This window comes from Python bivittatus, unplaced genomic scaffold, assembly GCF_059951505.1.
Source record: "Python bivittatus isolate LINGU-HERP-01145 unplaced genomic scaffold, Pbiv_v1 ctg000580_np1212, whole genome shotgun sequence".
NCBI lineage: Eukaryota > Metazoa > Chordata > Lepidosauria > Squamata > Pythonidae > Python > Python bivittatus.
Window position 1 is genome coordinate 27,247,031 of NW_028277087.1, and position 14,945 is coordinate 27,261,975.

Genomic DNA, 14,945 nt, shown 5'->3' on the forward strand with positions numbered 1-14,945 from the left:
TGCATCTTCTGAGTTGAAGCTAGTATTCTCTCTCTGTCCAAATGTTTAGTCTGATGTCCTCCCTCATTCCATCTGCATCTAAGCAAGACTTACCTTCTCAAATTCTTCATAGGCAACATGCATCAGTTTTCGTGTGCCCAATACTTTGAGTAACTGGGAACTTAAGTCTCTTGAAATGGCTTCCACTAAGCGCAGAGCTCTTTGAATAGGATATTTTGTATTTCTTATTTTTCTCAGGTGAGTGAATATTGCCACCAATGCCTGTCTTATTTTATCCAGTTCAGTTGCAGACAATAAATCATTTAGAGGGAAGTCTTTCATTAATGGATTATAATCATTTACTGTCTCCAATGCCTGCTTCAGACCTGGGCGTTAAAAAAAAAAAGTGGATTTGTTTTTTTAAGTATTAAAAGAGCCAAAAAAATCACAGTTCTGCCAAATTCTGTTTCTGGGCAGCTCTTACCTGTGTCTGTATCAAAGCTAACAGTAGCATGAAAACGTTTACCATGCTTCAAGATATCTAATGTTAATAGAACTTCAGGGCTTTCACGCTTCTCCTGAATACGGTAAAGAGCACGTTCCAAATTGAGCCAGAAGCTGATTTCTTGCAAAGCAGTGCCTGATGCAGGATCCCGATCTAATTTGGTCACCTAGAAAAACAAAATGAAGTAACGTGTTTAATGAAGGTAGAATGAAAACACATTAAGCCATAATTTTATGCAATGAGATGAATATAGCACCTGGTTTCCTCATTCTGCTTCAATGTTGTTCTACTATACAGGTAGTCCTCGACTTATGATAGTAATTGGGACCAGAATTTCCATTGCTAAGTGATGCTGTCATAAAGCACAATGTCATGTGTCCGCATCACTTAGCAATGGTAATCCCAGCACTCCCTGCTGCCATAGTTAACCAAATTAACCTCACCAGTTGTTAGCCAAGGACCCACGCCAATCCAAGCCATTCTGGGCTTGGTCCCTCCCAGCTCTGAGCCTCGGTAAGGTAAGGGACTGCCCTCCTCTTCAACTCCCCCCACTTATCTCCCCCCCCATTTTAGTCCTTTTGGCCACCCTGCACCCTGCCTTGTGGGGTGGTAAGCAGCCCCAGAGCTGTGTGGCTCTGAGGCTGCTTGCCACACAGTGGCTCAGGAGCTTCTTGGTGCACCACAGCTCTGGAGCTGCAAGAGGTCCCTGAGCTGCAGCGCAGCACAAAGGTGCAGCCGGCCCTGGAAGCCTCAGCCACCCCAGTAGCATCGTACAAAGCTGCAGTGCCCCAGGAAACCCCAGCAGCATGGCGTGATCATACATCCTTTATGATAAAGTACAGTCCTTTATTTCAGAAATCTATCCTTTAAATTTAATTAATTAATTAATTAATTTTCTTGGTTTTGCTCCTGAATTTTCCTTTGTAAAGCGTGGTTATAATCATAAACATTTTTTTTTAACCTTATGAACCTCTTTCAGATTTGCCCCTTCTTCAGGTTTACCCTTTATTTTTTCCAAGAAAATATGGTCACTGTATCTATAAATAATATAATAATGGGCTGTGTGAACCCAGCCAAATGTGATTTATTTCAATACATCTTGGTTAATGCGAAGTAAGAACCCATCCTAATGGTACAATCATAAACTCATTTACCAAGGAATGTCATATTGAGGTTTACTTCTGAGTAAACTTGCATAAATTGTTTTGTTATAGCCCATGCTATAACAAATAAATGTCTTAAATTTATTTAATGCTTATTCCTAGAGAATCCTGAGGGGAATTTGTCTGTTGAGGAATCTTTGTGTTATTCCTTCACAAACCCCAGTACACTATGGAGGATTCTGGAGTTCTATTGCACTCATGCAGTCCTATAAGTGACATTGCTATGCTTCATTCAAATAGTGCTGTAGATGCACGCTGCAGGAGAGACTGTGAAAACTTTATCATATTTTTCTCCAGGAAATTTCATCTGTTTTTACTGACCCTCTATTTGGGAAATTGCTAATAAAATTTTTGCATTATTCAGATATCTGGGAGCATAGCTTGAGAACTACTCCTAACTGATTAATTAGAAGTTGAAGCTGAGTTAATTTGAAAAATATAACTGCAAAGCAATGGATTTGAAAGTAGTTGATGACTGCACATAAAATAATTATTGGAATGATATAGAAAAACTTACATACAACTGCTTCTTACTTAATTAGGAACATACAACTTCTAATAAACTCCAGTTACTATATACTGTACAGAAAATGCCAGTCTTGCAATAAGAAATACAGTTGAAAAGGGTCAAATAATGAACAACAACAAAGTAAAATACTTATAAAGACAACGTTTAGATTATCTAATACAATATTAGGAGAGCCAGTTCGGTGTAGTGGTTAAGCTGCTGGCCTAGAAACCCAGAGACTGTGAATTCTAGGCCTCCCTTAGGGATAAAAGCTGGCTGGGTGTCTTTGGGCCAGTCACTCTCTCTCAGCCCAACCCGCCTCACAAGATTGTTGTTGTGGGGAAAATAGGAGGCAGGAGTATTAAATATGTTTGCTGCCTTGAGTTATGTATACAAAAGGTGGGATAAAATAGCAATTATAATAATGGTAATTATAATAATATATTTCCCAATTTACCTTTTGGATTTCTCTAATCCAGCGGTTAACTCCAGATTGTAGTTGGTTGAGAAAAGTTGGGTCTTCCACTTTATCACCAAAATCTGTAACCTTTGGCTTTTCTCCACGTTCATAGCATTGCTTGGCAACATTAGTGATAATTGGATGAATTGGTAAACTAATCTCTGGTATTTCAATATTCTGCTGAAGATGCAAAAGTCCCATTTCAAGTTCTGCAATTTTTTTCTCAACTGAGGGAGCCATTTTATCCCCATCCCTTAAGAGAAATACAGAAATAGGCCAAATAAAAATCCACATATGTAATTAAGCCATTTACAATACATGTGCATGCAATCCAGAGTATGTTCTCCACCAATACAAAGACAATGCAAGTTATTATTACAATTTAAGATAATTTTGATAAAAGAATGAGATGTGCCACACAATTAACTGCTGTTCAGTTTATACAGGGAATCACATAGTCCAGAAAGTTTCCTCCTATCCTATAAGGACCCTTGGGAGTAGCATCAAATGCAGTGTGAAAACAATCATCATCATCAAAAAAAACACACAAAAAAACACCTCTTAAAATGTCTTTTAACAGTTAGGATCTTGACTATCAATAGCTTTCCACATATCTTCCTGTATGTCTCTTCTTTATTCATTCATCCATATTAGAGATACAAATTGCACCAAATAGAGTAGTTACCTGTCTGCCTTGCCAGATTCTCTGATGTAGGACTTAAAGAACGGAGCAACAGCATTGCTAATGAAGGAATGCAAAGTTTCATAGGGAGAATCTTCACTGAGAGTGAGAACTCTGAGCTGGGATGACACAGGCTTGTCTGCATCAATTACCGGTGTCCGCTTAATGAAAGCCAAACTATAGATTACAGAAACATTAGTAAGCATTTACTCAGTTTATTATGAGGACATGCAAATTCTAAGCAGGTTCAATTTTTGTTACATTTGTATCTTACTTCCACTTCAAATATGTACTCAACTAGTTAATAACAATACAAAGTATATAGAGACATTAGGTTTTGATATGATAACATTGGTTAAATATTTTTACAGTATCTAGGAATAAAAACATCTGCTAATTAAAAAACGATTTTGAAAATCCTGCCAAATTACTTGAAAGGCCACATATCTAATAACAGCATCTTGCCTGATCTTTGAATCCAAGTTCAACCCTACTGACTTCATGAACAGGTTAAAGCAGTTTTTTTGGCCACAGTACAAAAATGGTTTACCGCTATCTTCTGGGGAGACCTCCCATCTAGCCTAGCGTTCTAGTATTTTCTGGTAGCCTGGACATAAAAATTGAACTGTTAAAATTGCATTTAAACCAGAAGCAGACAAGAAAGCTCTCCCAACATGAATTCCTACAGCACCTAAGATTGCAATAGCACAATTCGGTAGCAAATATTAGTAAGCTGCCAATTTTTCACTTTTGAAAAAATAAAATCCTTACACAATTGTGTAAGCCCATGATGTGCTTAAAGTTTTAATAGGAAATCACCTCCCATAAAAAAAAGGGGGGGCATCCCGACCCTATTCTTTCCAGTGGCTATATAACTCCTTACAGCCTTGGACAAAGAAAATAAAAAAAGCTAACAAACATAGATTGCAGAACGCTTACCCAGATCTCTTTTCAACTCAGACAAGTTCTTATGGGAAATTAAGATCATTACTCATATGACATACATCATAATCAGCACTCAAACGTTTTTGTGCCAGAAAATGGGATATGCTTTCTCGAATTGGTCTTGGTCAATCATCTGACTACAGCTATAGCATGAAAGAGGAATAACTGAGATATGACAATACAGGTAGTCCTCGACTTACAACTATTCAGTCAGCAACTGTTCCAAGTTACAATGGCGCTGAATGAATGGTGGTTATGACCAGATTTCCAGCTGTCCCAACACCTGACCAGTCCAAGCAACCCACCATCACATGATTGCCATTTGCAACCTTCCCCGCCGACTTCCCCAGAAAATCAACAGGGAAGCCAGCAGGGAAGGTTGCAAGTCACTGAGGCAAGTCTCCCCCACCCGCACAACTTCCCCTAGCCCCTCTGCACTTGTACCGTGCCAGACACTTGTTCACCCTATGCACCCTTACTGACCCATGTCACACTCCCGTGCATCCTCCCTGTGTCTCTCATACCCTCACTGACCCTCTCCTTTAATTGAAATCTTTAGTTCTTCCTATAGGTAGTCCTCGACTTACGACCATTCGTTTAACAATCATCCGACGTTACAATGGTGCTGAAAAAAGTGATTTACAACTGGTCCTTGCACTTATGACTGTTGCAGTGTCCCCAGTCATGTGATCAAAATTTGGGTGCTTGGCAACTGGCATATAATTATGGCAGTTACAGCATCCGAGGGTCACGTGATCGCCATTTGCGACCTTCCCAGAGGGCTTTCGACATGCAAAATCAATGGGGGAAGCTGGAATCCCTTAATGACTGTGGCGATTTGCTTAATGACTGCAGCAAAAAAGGTCGTAAAATCAGGCACGACTCATTTAATGGTCACAGTGTTTAGCAATGGAAGTTCCGGTCCCAACTGTGGCTGTAAATTGAGGATTGCCTGTGGTTCCCTCTAGTCTCCAATTTTTAAAGTCTTATCTTATTATGTTTATTTTTAAAAGAATTCAAAACAGCATTTTCCCACGGGAAGGATTTATAATTAATTCCAAAATCTTATTTCAAATTTATCTGGATCCTTAGTCCATCTGTAACTTTCTAAAATTAAAGTTTTAATCACCCTTTTCCTGTTTATTCCAAAACATTTTTTTTTAAAGTCCTTAAACTTGTATTTAAAGCATCTTTCGCTAAGGATTGAAGGAAATTCACCTGGTGCTGTAAAACCTGTCAAGCCAAAGGTTCCTAATAGCTGAAAAGCAGTTAACAAGCAATTTCTGAAAATGATTAGAAAAGGAAGTGTGCAAACCCAGTGTCCTTTCAAAGGCACCAACTGTAGCTTGAGCAAGATGGTTATTCCCTCGTCCCCCAGAGCTCTAAACCTGATGGAGACTGCTATCTTGTGGTCTCCTTGCGAGGAACAACTGTCTGCAGCATTTGTGAGCGATTTTAAGTCCTTTCCTTGTCTGGAGAGGAATTATTAAAAAGCTGGTCTACTTGCCAGCTCTTCATTCCACCGCAGTCATCAGAGTCGTCTTGAGTCCACCATTTCTTCCCCTGAAGTCCGGCACTTGCAACTTCCTGTCCGCTTCCCCACTGACTTTGGTTGTGGGAAGCCAGCAGGAAGTTGCCTCAGCTAATGACCATGGGATTCAGTTAACAACAACTGGGACTTGCAGGGATTGCTATCACTAAGCGATGTGGTCGTGCTTTACAACTGCATCGTTTAGTGACAGAAATACCAGTCCACATTGCTGTTGTACGTCGAGGACTACCTGTATATGACATTTCCAGGTCTGGCACAGTAGATGCAATAACCTTAGCTGTGGAAAATTAGTCTTGGCTGAAACATGGGCATCTAAATTTAAGGCTAAATGAAGGGAGTACAACTAAGGTGTAAAGTTGAATCTTCAAAGGGAGAATAATCCCATCCCAAAAGTAGAATGAATCTTGCTTTCTAATTTGACTAACAGCAATTCTGTTTTATTTGGTCGCTTTGTTCACTGCTGACAAATGAACACTTATAGTTTGATGTGAAAGTTAAATATAATCAGCATGCATATGGCCCTAAATCCTAAAGCACTGGAATCCTTTCTTAGAACATTTCATACTTTAATTCACATTTGTTATTTATGATCCACATAGAACAATAATGATTTGTCATTTTCAAATATGTATGTATGTTAGGCATATTTAAAGGCAAAGAATCGTCATACTGACCAGCAGACTACAGGACTTATCTTGACTCACCTGTTTGATTTTATACCATAATGAATGTCAGTGCTTATCCCATAAGAAATAAATTCTTTTTCTTCCTCTCCTTCATCACCAACATCCTCTGCAAATAATTAAGAAACCTTACTAGCATCAGTTTCTTCACTAAAGACATTTTTGTTTATTTTGCAAGTTATATCTCTGATATATGAAAAAAGAGAAATAAGAAAAAAAAGAGGACAAAGGGAAACATTAGAAAACAAAGAAAAAAAATTACAGGAAGTCATCTAATTTTTGAACAGATCATTAAACCCTGGCCACACAAAATAATATTTTCCATTATCTCAACAGACTACCCCATACACAGAAAGCAAACATGTATCAGTAATCTAAAATTGCAGATTTGGGGTCACCTTGTCGCTTCAAAGACTAATATCTTTGCTGCCTCTCCTATGCTTAATTCATAATTCTTCGGAACCATCAATTCATATTTTATGATATACAATTTAGCATAAAATTTAGCCTTGTCATTCATAATTACACTTACAGCTTTACTTCACTACATGTATTTATCAACTGTACTCCATATGATCTGACCATCATTCAGATAAATTATATTCTTCCATTTTGTTTCACACATATACCCATGTTCTATTTTTAATATCAGTCAATTCATGTTCTTTATTATTTATTCCTCTTACATTCTGAATCACAAACTTTATTATTAAAAAAAATTAAAAATAAAGTGCAGGCTTAGAACCATCCAAAACCTATTCCAATTATCAATAGCAATTTGCAAATTTTAGATACTACTAATGCATCTGGACCAAACTGCAGTATCAAGAAATATTCTGCCATTTCAGTAATCCAAAATTCCTCTTGCAATAAATAATTCAAATGGTTTAAAATACTGATTGTGAATAAGGTAATCTAAAATATGAGTATGTCCATGATTTTTTTTTTTAAAAAGAGTTTTACCTGATATTTTGTACCTGGAATTATGCTAGGAGGATCTAAATGAATTCATGAAATACCTTGACATTTTTTTTTAAAGCCATGAAATTGAAATGTATATTGTGGTTGAACAAAAATAACTGAATAATTCCTCTCTTACCCTTATATAAGCAATATCCATTCAAGGAGAATTCAAAACTTTTAGATATGTTCCTTGATAATTGCATTTACTCAAGAGTTCCTTGCTTTGTACTGGCTTAAACCCAGGAAAGCGTTAATGAGATTGGGAAGCCTGATGGGCAAGGCTCCAGAAATGAAGAATCCTAAAGCTAGAATTGTTTATTGCTATTATTTATACTATTTTACATAAATTCTTTTTCTCTAAACATGATTTTGTTTTATATCTGAACAAACTATGCCAGTTTACAAATAAACAATTAAGTCTGCAGAATTCTCTTTATAACCTGTCAAGATACATTGCAAATAACATTTATTTAAAAGAAGTTACAATTCCCTCAAGTATTACAATCTTTTATAAACATACAGGAAAACAGCTTAAGCAAAATGGGACTCAATCATCAATTCCTTTAGCTGGCAATGCTGTAGTAATGACACCACTGCAATGCAGCACAGTGACGCTGCTCTCTGGGAGGCACACCCAAACGGGGAAACAGAAAGAAAAAGTAATGCATTTGAACAATACATCTCTAGAGGAAAAAATATTTAAGTGAACTTTCAGCATTTTCCATAATATCAAGGGGTTGACACAATAAATAAACTGATAAACAGTATTAAACTACTTTCAGCAAGGTTTGCCAGACTTTTGTATTTTATACCCAAAAGAAAGAAAACAGTTACTGGAAGATCTAAGATCAGGGGCATAGCCCTTCCAGGGAGTAAAGATACTGCACTAAAGGCTCCACAAGCATATTATCAATTCTCCTTAAATTTTATGCACAACCTTTTATAAGAAATCTCAACATATTTTCTAAAAAAACCACTGTTCTTTAAAGTTCTCTTGGCATTATTTCTGCTTTATAGATTCATTCTAAATCAAGCTTTTATTCTTGATGAAATACATTTATTAAAGCAAAAAGTGAAAATTAAATTTTTGTATCATTCAGATATGAAATATTAATTTTCCAAAAATCCCATTCTGATTATTGCAACCTGCTTTACCTAGGGCTACTCCTGAAAAATGTCAGAAAATTGCAATTATTGCAAAATGCAGAAACTGGACTATTACAAGGACTACATGAATCTCTACTGTACTGAAATATCTGCACTGCATCCCAATTGCTTACTGGTCATAATTTAATCATTTTTATTATTTGTCATTAATCTTTAATGCCCTAAATAGTTTAAGCCTGATTATCTGAGAAACTATCTCCTATTATGAACCTTTTTGGACATTAAAATGCTTTGATCAGAAGTGCATCTGTCTGGGTTGCTGGGGGGGCCTTTTCCTGTATTGTTCCCAGACTATGAAAAGCATTGCTATGGGTGTCGTGATTAGCCTCAACTCTTTCAGCATTTAAAAATCTGTAACAATGCATACATTTCCCCGGGCCTTTAACAGTTAATTAATTTTAGCATTTAGCATTCACTTTCAGTTCCTAATTGGTATAATACCTTTTAAACATTTGTTAGCCACCATGACTACTCATTTGAAAATATCAAAACTGAATGAATGTAATTTAAATCAATCAAAGCATTGCCAGGACTCACAGCTCAAACTTTATAAAATTATACATTTCCAAACAAATGATTTGAGGCATATCATTTAGATTTGCTTGATAACTTAAGAATCATATATCATGCAACTCTCTTAATATGTTCTGCAGCATTTTCAAAAGATCCATTAAATTATAAAAAACATACTCATTTTTTGTATTGCTATATGGCATTGCTTTACGGCAGTGGTGTAATGAATCAGAATTATCAACTAAAATGCACTATTTTGAGTATCATGATATTTAATATTAGTTGGCCTCATTTAAGTGACATTAGCAATTACTGCACAACACACATCAGAAAATGGCTCTTCCAGAAAGGTCTGGAAGCTAAAAGTTATTTACAGTTCATTAAAGGGTCATTTGAAATACACGAGGGTAATTTAGTGAGGCAAATAATCAAGTTGTATTATTTATCTTTAAAATTTGGGCACAAGATAACTTTCAATATTTCCAACAAAACCTGTAAATCTATTTACAAAGTCAGTGATAACTTTACCAAAATTATTTGTAAAAGGCTCTAAAAGAATCAACCACTGCAATTTGGAAAGCACCCAAATGTACCTTTCAAAAATAGACTTAGACACAAAATAAATCCTACCGCTAGTTTTAGAAAATGGGAAAAATGTTGTGAAGAATTAACAGTGCTTGGAATTGAATACTTTTTGCACAATTGTTCAATCACAAAGAACATTTAGAAGAAAGCATGTGCCTACAGTACTGGAATAATCATTATATAATCTTTTAATATAGGAAAAGCATGTGTTTCTAAACTACTTTCTGAAATTTCAACTATTAGTAACTGTCAATATTTAACTGTTACAAAAGATCACTTCTGATTCTACAAAGGAATTCTCTCCTGTTCCCTATCTTCTGAATGACTTCTAAATCTGCCTAAAGAAATTGTAGAAATTTTGATGGTCTCCCTCAAGTTATGAAATATAATCACTTAATTGTATTTGGCCATTAATATTTTCATTTTTAGAAAGGTTAAAATTCACCACTTCAACCAAGCCTTTCGAACTGTTCTGTGATAGTGTGTGATTTTAGATCCATATTTTTTGTTTTTAACCTTACTTTTGTAAAATCAGTAATTGTTTAGACAAAGAAACTGAATTTCACTGACAGAAACCTTTGTTTTCATACTATATGTAACATAGTATGAAATGAGAAAAAAAAATTCTCAAGATGAAACATCAATAAGGTCCACACAGCATTATTGTAGCTGCATCTCAAATCTGCTAAGGTAAATCTCATCTGTATGCCATGCAAATATGCATTTACCTTAGCAGATTTGAGATGCAGCTACAATAATGCTGTGTGGACCTTATTGATGTTTCATCTTGAGAATTTTTTTCCGATTTATTAGGAAATGCAAAGCATTATTGAGTAAGCAGCATGTTTTCCCAAATATATCTAAATCTTGTAGTTAAAGAATTCACAATGAAAATGCACACAAACAATATGTAATAGAAGTTATTGCACAAAATACAGATATTTCAGCTCAACAATTAAAGGAGTGTTTAAGGTGGAAAGGGTCAACTATTGATTCTAACATATTACTGACAAAGCAAATCAGATTGCTGTTTGTTTTCCTGGCCATCTGATGTCCCTACTCTCACTCTGAGGGCAGACTGCAGTATAGTCTTGGGCATTTTTTTCTTAAAGTTCATTCCAAAATGTATATTACTGCCCCACTTTAAATTGTCTCTTGTATTTTAATTACTCACTTACTGATCAAACACTTGCATTACATGAAGAAGGAAGGCAGAATCCTTGACACTTGTAAAAATGCTCAGGTAGTAAGTAACATAAAGACATCTCTTTGAGGCTTTGGAGAATCACAAGAGCCTCTTTGAGTTGTTTATGCCCCAAATTTACAGGGAATAGAATTTACCTCAACACATGTATGAAGCTTTACAAAGAGTTACATAAGACATGGATTGTGAGCAAATGGCAAAAGGTCAATACCATTCAGAGCAGATAAAACCACACGGGGGGGACAAATAATCTGGCGCGATACATCAGCTTCCTACGAACTGGTGCTCCAAAGGTGAAGCTTGATTTACAGTATCGATAAAACAAACATGGCCGGTTCGCCGAGCCCAGCTGTCTTCATGTCAGCTGGGCTCCATCACAAATATTCAGCTGCCGCCGGCATCGCCAGATTAAGTGGTGCAAAGCCACACGCGAAGGGCACACACCATCGCCGGTCTTCCAAGGCGGGGAGGGGGAGAGAGAGACCACGGGCCTCTCCTAGGACTACCGGATCCGGGCTGCAAAAATCCGGAGGACCACCATTACAGGAGAGCAAAGCGATACAGAGCCCTCTGAAGGGAGGGCCTGCTGACATCGAGTCCTCTGGGTGCCGGCAGCCCCGGCCGACAACGCAGACAAAGGAGCAGCGAGCCGTGCCGCCATTTTGGCCGCCGCCGCCTGCGGCCACACCCTCTCCATCCTTCTCCCGCGCAGCCCCTCCTGGGCCTGTTTCCAGCTGCGGCTTAAGTGCGGGGCCAGGGCTGCCGACCCATCCCGTCGCTCCTTTCTCCGCAGCCCATCTGAACGCACCCCGGGGCGCAAGCGCGGCTGACTCACCCTTGAGCGTGGAGCGCTCCACCAGGACTGCGTGGACTTGCGGGTCCGAGAGGAACTTCCGCATCTGCTCCACGGCGCCCTTCTCCTCCAGCGCCGCTTCGAGGGCGGCCGGGGCCTCCCCGCCGTCTTCCAGCAGAAGTGGCACCAGCTTACGCAGGTGCTTCTGCAGCACCGACACGTCCGCCACATTCTGCACCGCCGAGCCGGTCGCCTCCAGGCCGCCGCCGTCCTCCCCGCCGCCGCCGCCGCCGCCGCCCGAATCAGACATGGCTGGTAGGCTTCTCCGCCGTCGAGGTGGATGGAGCGCGAGCCGTTAGAGCCGCTCCCGAGCCGCTCCGCCGCGGAGTTCTGGAACTTCGCACTGAGCCCCGCCTCGCCCGCGACGCTGCGCTTTAACTACGCCTCCCCGCGACAACCCCGCCCCGGAGGATCCTGGGAAGCGTAGTCGGAATTTGTACGGCTCGGAAGATGCCCTTTCGCTGCGGCGAAATCCGAATGCGTCCTTGACAAGCGAGCTGTCCAAAGCTATGTGAATCGCACTTCAGCTTCTAAAACCCCAAGCAATCCCCGAAGTATTTATTTCTTTTTGTTTGGTTCCGATGCCATACTAAGACCATGCTAACGGAAAGTCCGCAAAATACTAGTATGCTAGCTTTTCAGTCGGCATTTAGTTACAAGAGTGTGGGAGTCCGTGCAGTTTCAAATTATGCTTCGGCAGACGCAGCGACTGCTTCATGCTATATTCTGGGCCTTCCTCTGGGTCGAAGAAGAAAACCAAACTGATGTCCTGTTTTTTGAAAATACAAACTAAGCTATCGTTAAGACCTGGCTCATCATTAGGGGAGCGAACCATTTCCTCCACTCCTGCTGTGATGTTCTGAACAAAAGCCACTTTGCAGTTGTGGAGAGTTCAACTTGGCTTCTGTGAGACCTAGATTAACACAGCTTCAGTTATGAAACATACTGATCTTAGACCAGTCACCGTCTGTCAGCCTATTCTGTCTTTCAGAACATAAAGTGTAGTGGGTGGGGGTGAGAACCATGTATGGAAAGATAAACATATACTGATTAATTAAGGCTATATTGTACTTCCATTTGTTCCTACCAGATCTGGGCTGCAAAACCGCAGACCACCGGAAAATCATTTTCTTTGCTGACATGTATCAGTCATCTGGATGTCTGCAGCTAGATCAGGCAGTCCTAATATACCAGACAGTCAATATCATTAACCAAATTCAGACCTCTCATTAAGTTAATTATAAACTTGTTCATGGGCTTATACTGAAAACCTTAAAACAAGTATTAACACTTAATGGATTCGAAAAAAGCAATTGCATCACTGAGGTTGGAACAGATCTGTGATCCAAGTACAGAACTAATCTTTATGCAGTATTTCTTGGGAGACCTTGATAAACCTGAATATGAAGAAAATTCCTCAAAACTACCGGCACCAGAATTCATAGCAACTGCTCAGTGTCGGTAGTGAAGGTTACAAGCTAGGAACAACTTTGGAACTGTCCTTGGTGTACGTGGAGAGAATCTTTTATTTTCTTGCTGTCTGAGCCTCTCCCTGAATTGCAGTAGAATGACTGGAAGAGTGCCAGACATTCTGGCAACTATCAGATAGTCACTGATAGAAAACTTCATTGAATAGGTTGAGACTAATTCTGAATTAACTTGTACAGTAGCACAACTATTTGTGAAATTTAATTCATACCTGGGAACATCACTTGGGAACTTTCAGTGGATTTTTATATTGTGCTAAATATAAAGTTATTATTTTTTAAATAAACCAAAGTTGGCTGGATCAACTCAGTACTGTAAGTCATAAACCCTGGTTTACAAATCACAAAGTCTAGGTTTCCTCATTGTGCTAAGCTATGATTTCCTTGTTGCTTTGGATGATGTGTGAATCCGGACAATTATGGCTTATTCAGCAAACCATGAAAAATAGCTTATCATAAAGTGAGAACATAGCTATTGAGTTATATATTTTTGAATAAAATTGGATTATAAAAGCTGCATAGAAATTTGGGAAACTTCTTACAAGTAAATGATAGGATAGGGAATTCTTTCTAAATTCCAGAAGCTAACTACACAGGATGTCCAAATTATACTTAGTCCCAATAGGAGAAAGTTTTGAGCATGTTTACATGATATACTAAGCCACCCAGACTTTGTTGACTATTGACAATTTGATCAATATTCCTTCGCAGTGGAAACACTTTTTTTAAAAATAGATTCTAATTTTTAAAATGGATTTTATTTTTTTTAAATCAAAATGAAAACAATTATCATAACCAAAATAATGTGTTAGTCAAATTGGGGTCAGAAAATGAGGGAAGATTGAATTTCCCCCCATCCCTTTGCATCCAACAGAGCATAAAAAATGATTTGGCCACAGTGTTCCCATTTTATGGCTATTCCATCTTCCTGTCCATCTGGACCTTTCCCTACTTGCACCTGACCACAATTGGAAGTCATGCTGGCAGGTTTTTCTTTCTGCCATTCCCCCATGATGACATCTCATTCACAGCCAGAGAGTGAGACTAAAGCGACGTATGTCATCTTTAGTTGCAGCAGTGTTAACATTTATTTTCCCCCTTTTTCTAACACCATCCAAGGATAGCCTCAAGATGTATAGTCTGTTCGGCTTTGTCACTAGAGGGAAATCAGGTGACTGCAGTGACCGAAAACAAAGGCAGAGCAGGGATCAGCAATAGGGACATTTCATGTTGGATGTATGGTAATCCCCGGGTTAAGAATGCCTGGTTTAAGGATGACCCATATTAAAAACAGAACCTATTATGGCAAAATTTGAGTTAAATACACAATGGTTTGAGTTAATTACAGAATACTACTTATACAGTATTATACAATAATACTGTTCTGGCTTACATACAAATTTGACTTAAGGACAGACCTTGGGAACAGAACTCGTTCTTAAACTGGGGACTACCTGTATATACTATCTTCTTGAGGATGGGCAAATAGCACCAACTCAGCAGTATGGAAAAATCCTTTGTTCTGGATGTGGAAGGGAAAGTTCTTGGTATTAGTTTTTCAGTTGGATTTCCATGTATGTGCTGTAGAAATCTGGATGACCACTCAATGATAGCAAAAAGATTCAGAAAACTCATCGCTACATTCTAGGGCCATGCACATTTTTGCAGCACATATAAGGGTAATGCTATGTTTGAG

At 38.5% G+C, this 14,945-nt stretch overlaps 1 protein-coding gene across 3 annotated transcripts in view; it reads right to left on the minus strand.

Annotated features, from left to right (window-relative positions):
* The window catches only part of DYNC1H1 (dynein cytoplasmic 1 heavy chain 1), a 69,602-nt gene extending 57,498 nt beyond the window's left edge, over nt 1–12,104 (minus strand). Inside the window, exons 1-6 of one of the 3 annotated variants that reach the window (XM_015888966.3) lie at nt 11,745–12,098; nt 6,499–6,586; nt 3,301–3,474; nt 2,613–2,868; nt 464–650; nt 94–365 (exon numbers count right to left, since the gene is read on the minus strand). In XM_015888966.3, the coding sequence (XP_015744452.2) occupies nt 94–365; nt 464–650; nt 2,613–2,868; nt 3,301–3,474; nt 6,499–6,586; nt 11,745–12,012 (1,245 nt within the window). In that variant the 5' untranslated portion in view covers nt 12,013–12,098. Of the gene's footprint in view, nt 1–93; nt 366–463; nt 651–2,612; nt 2,869–3,300; nt 3,475–6,498; nt 6,587–11,744 lie in introns of all 3 variants that reach the window. The other 2 variants (XM_007433395.3, XM_088149828.1) reach the window with 2 other exon arrangements.
* Between the last annotated feature and the right edge of the window lie 2,841 nt (nt 12,105–14,945).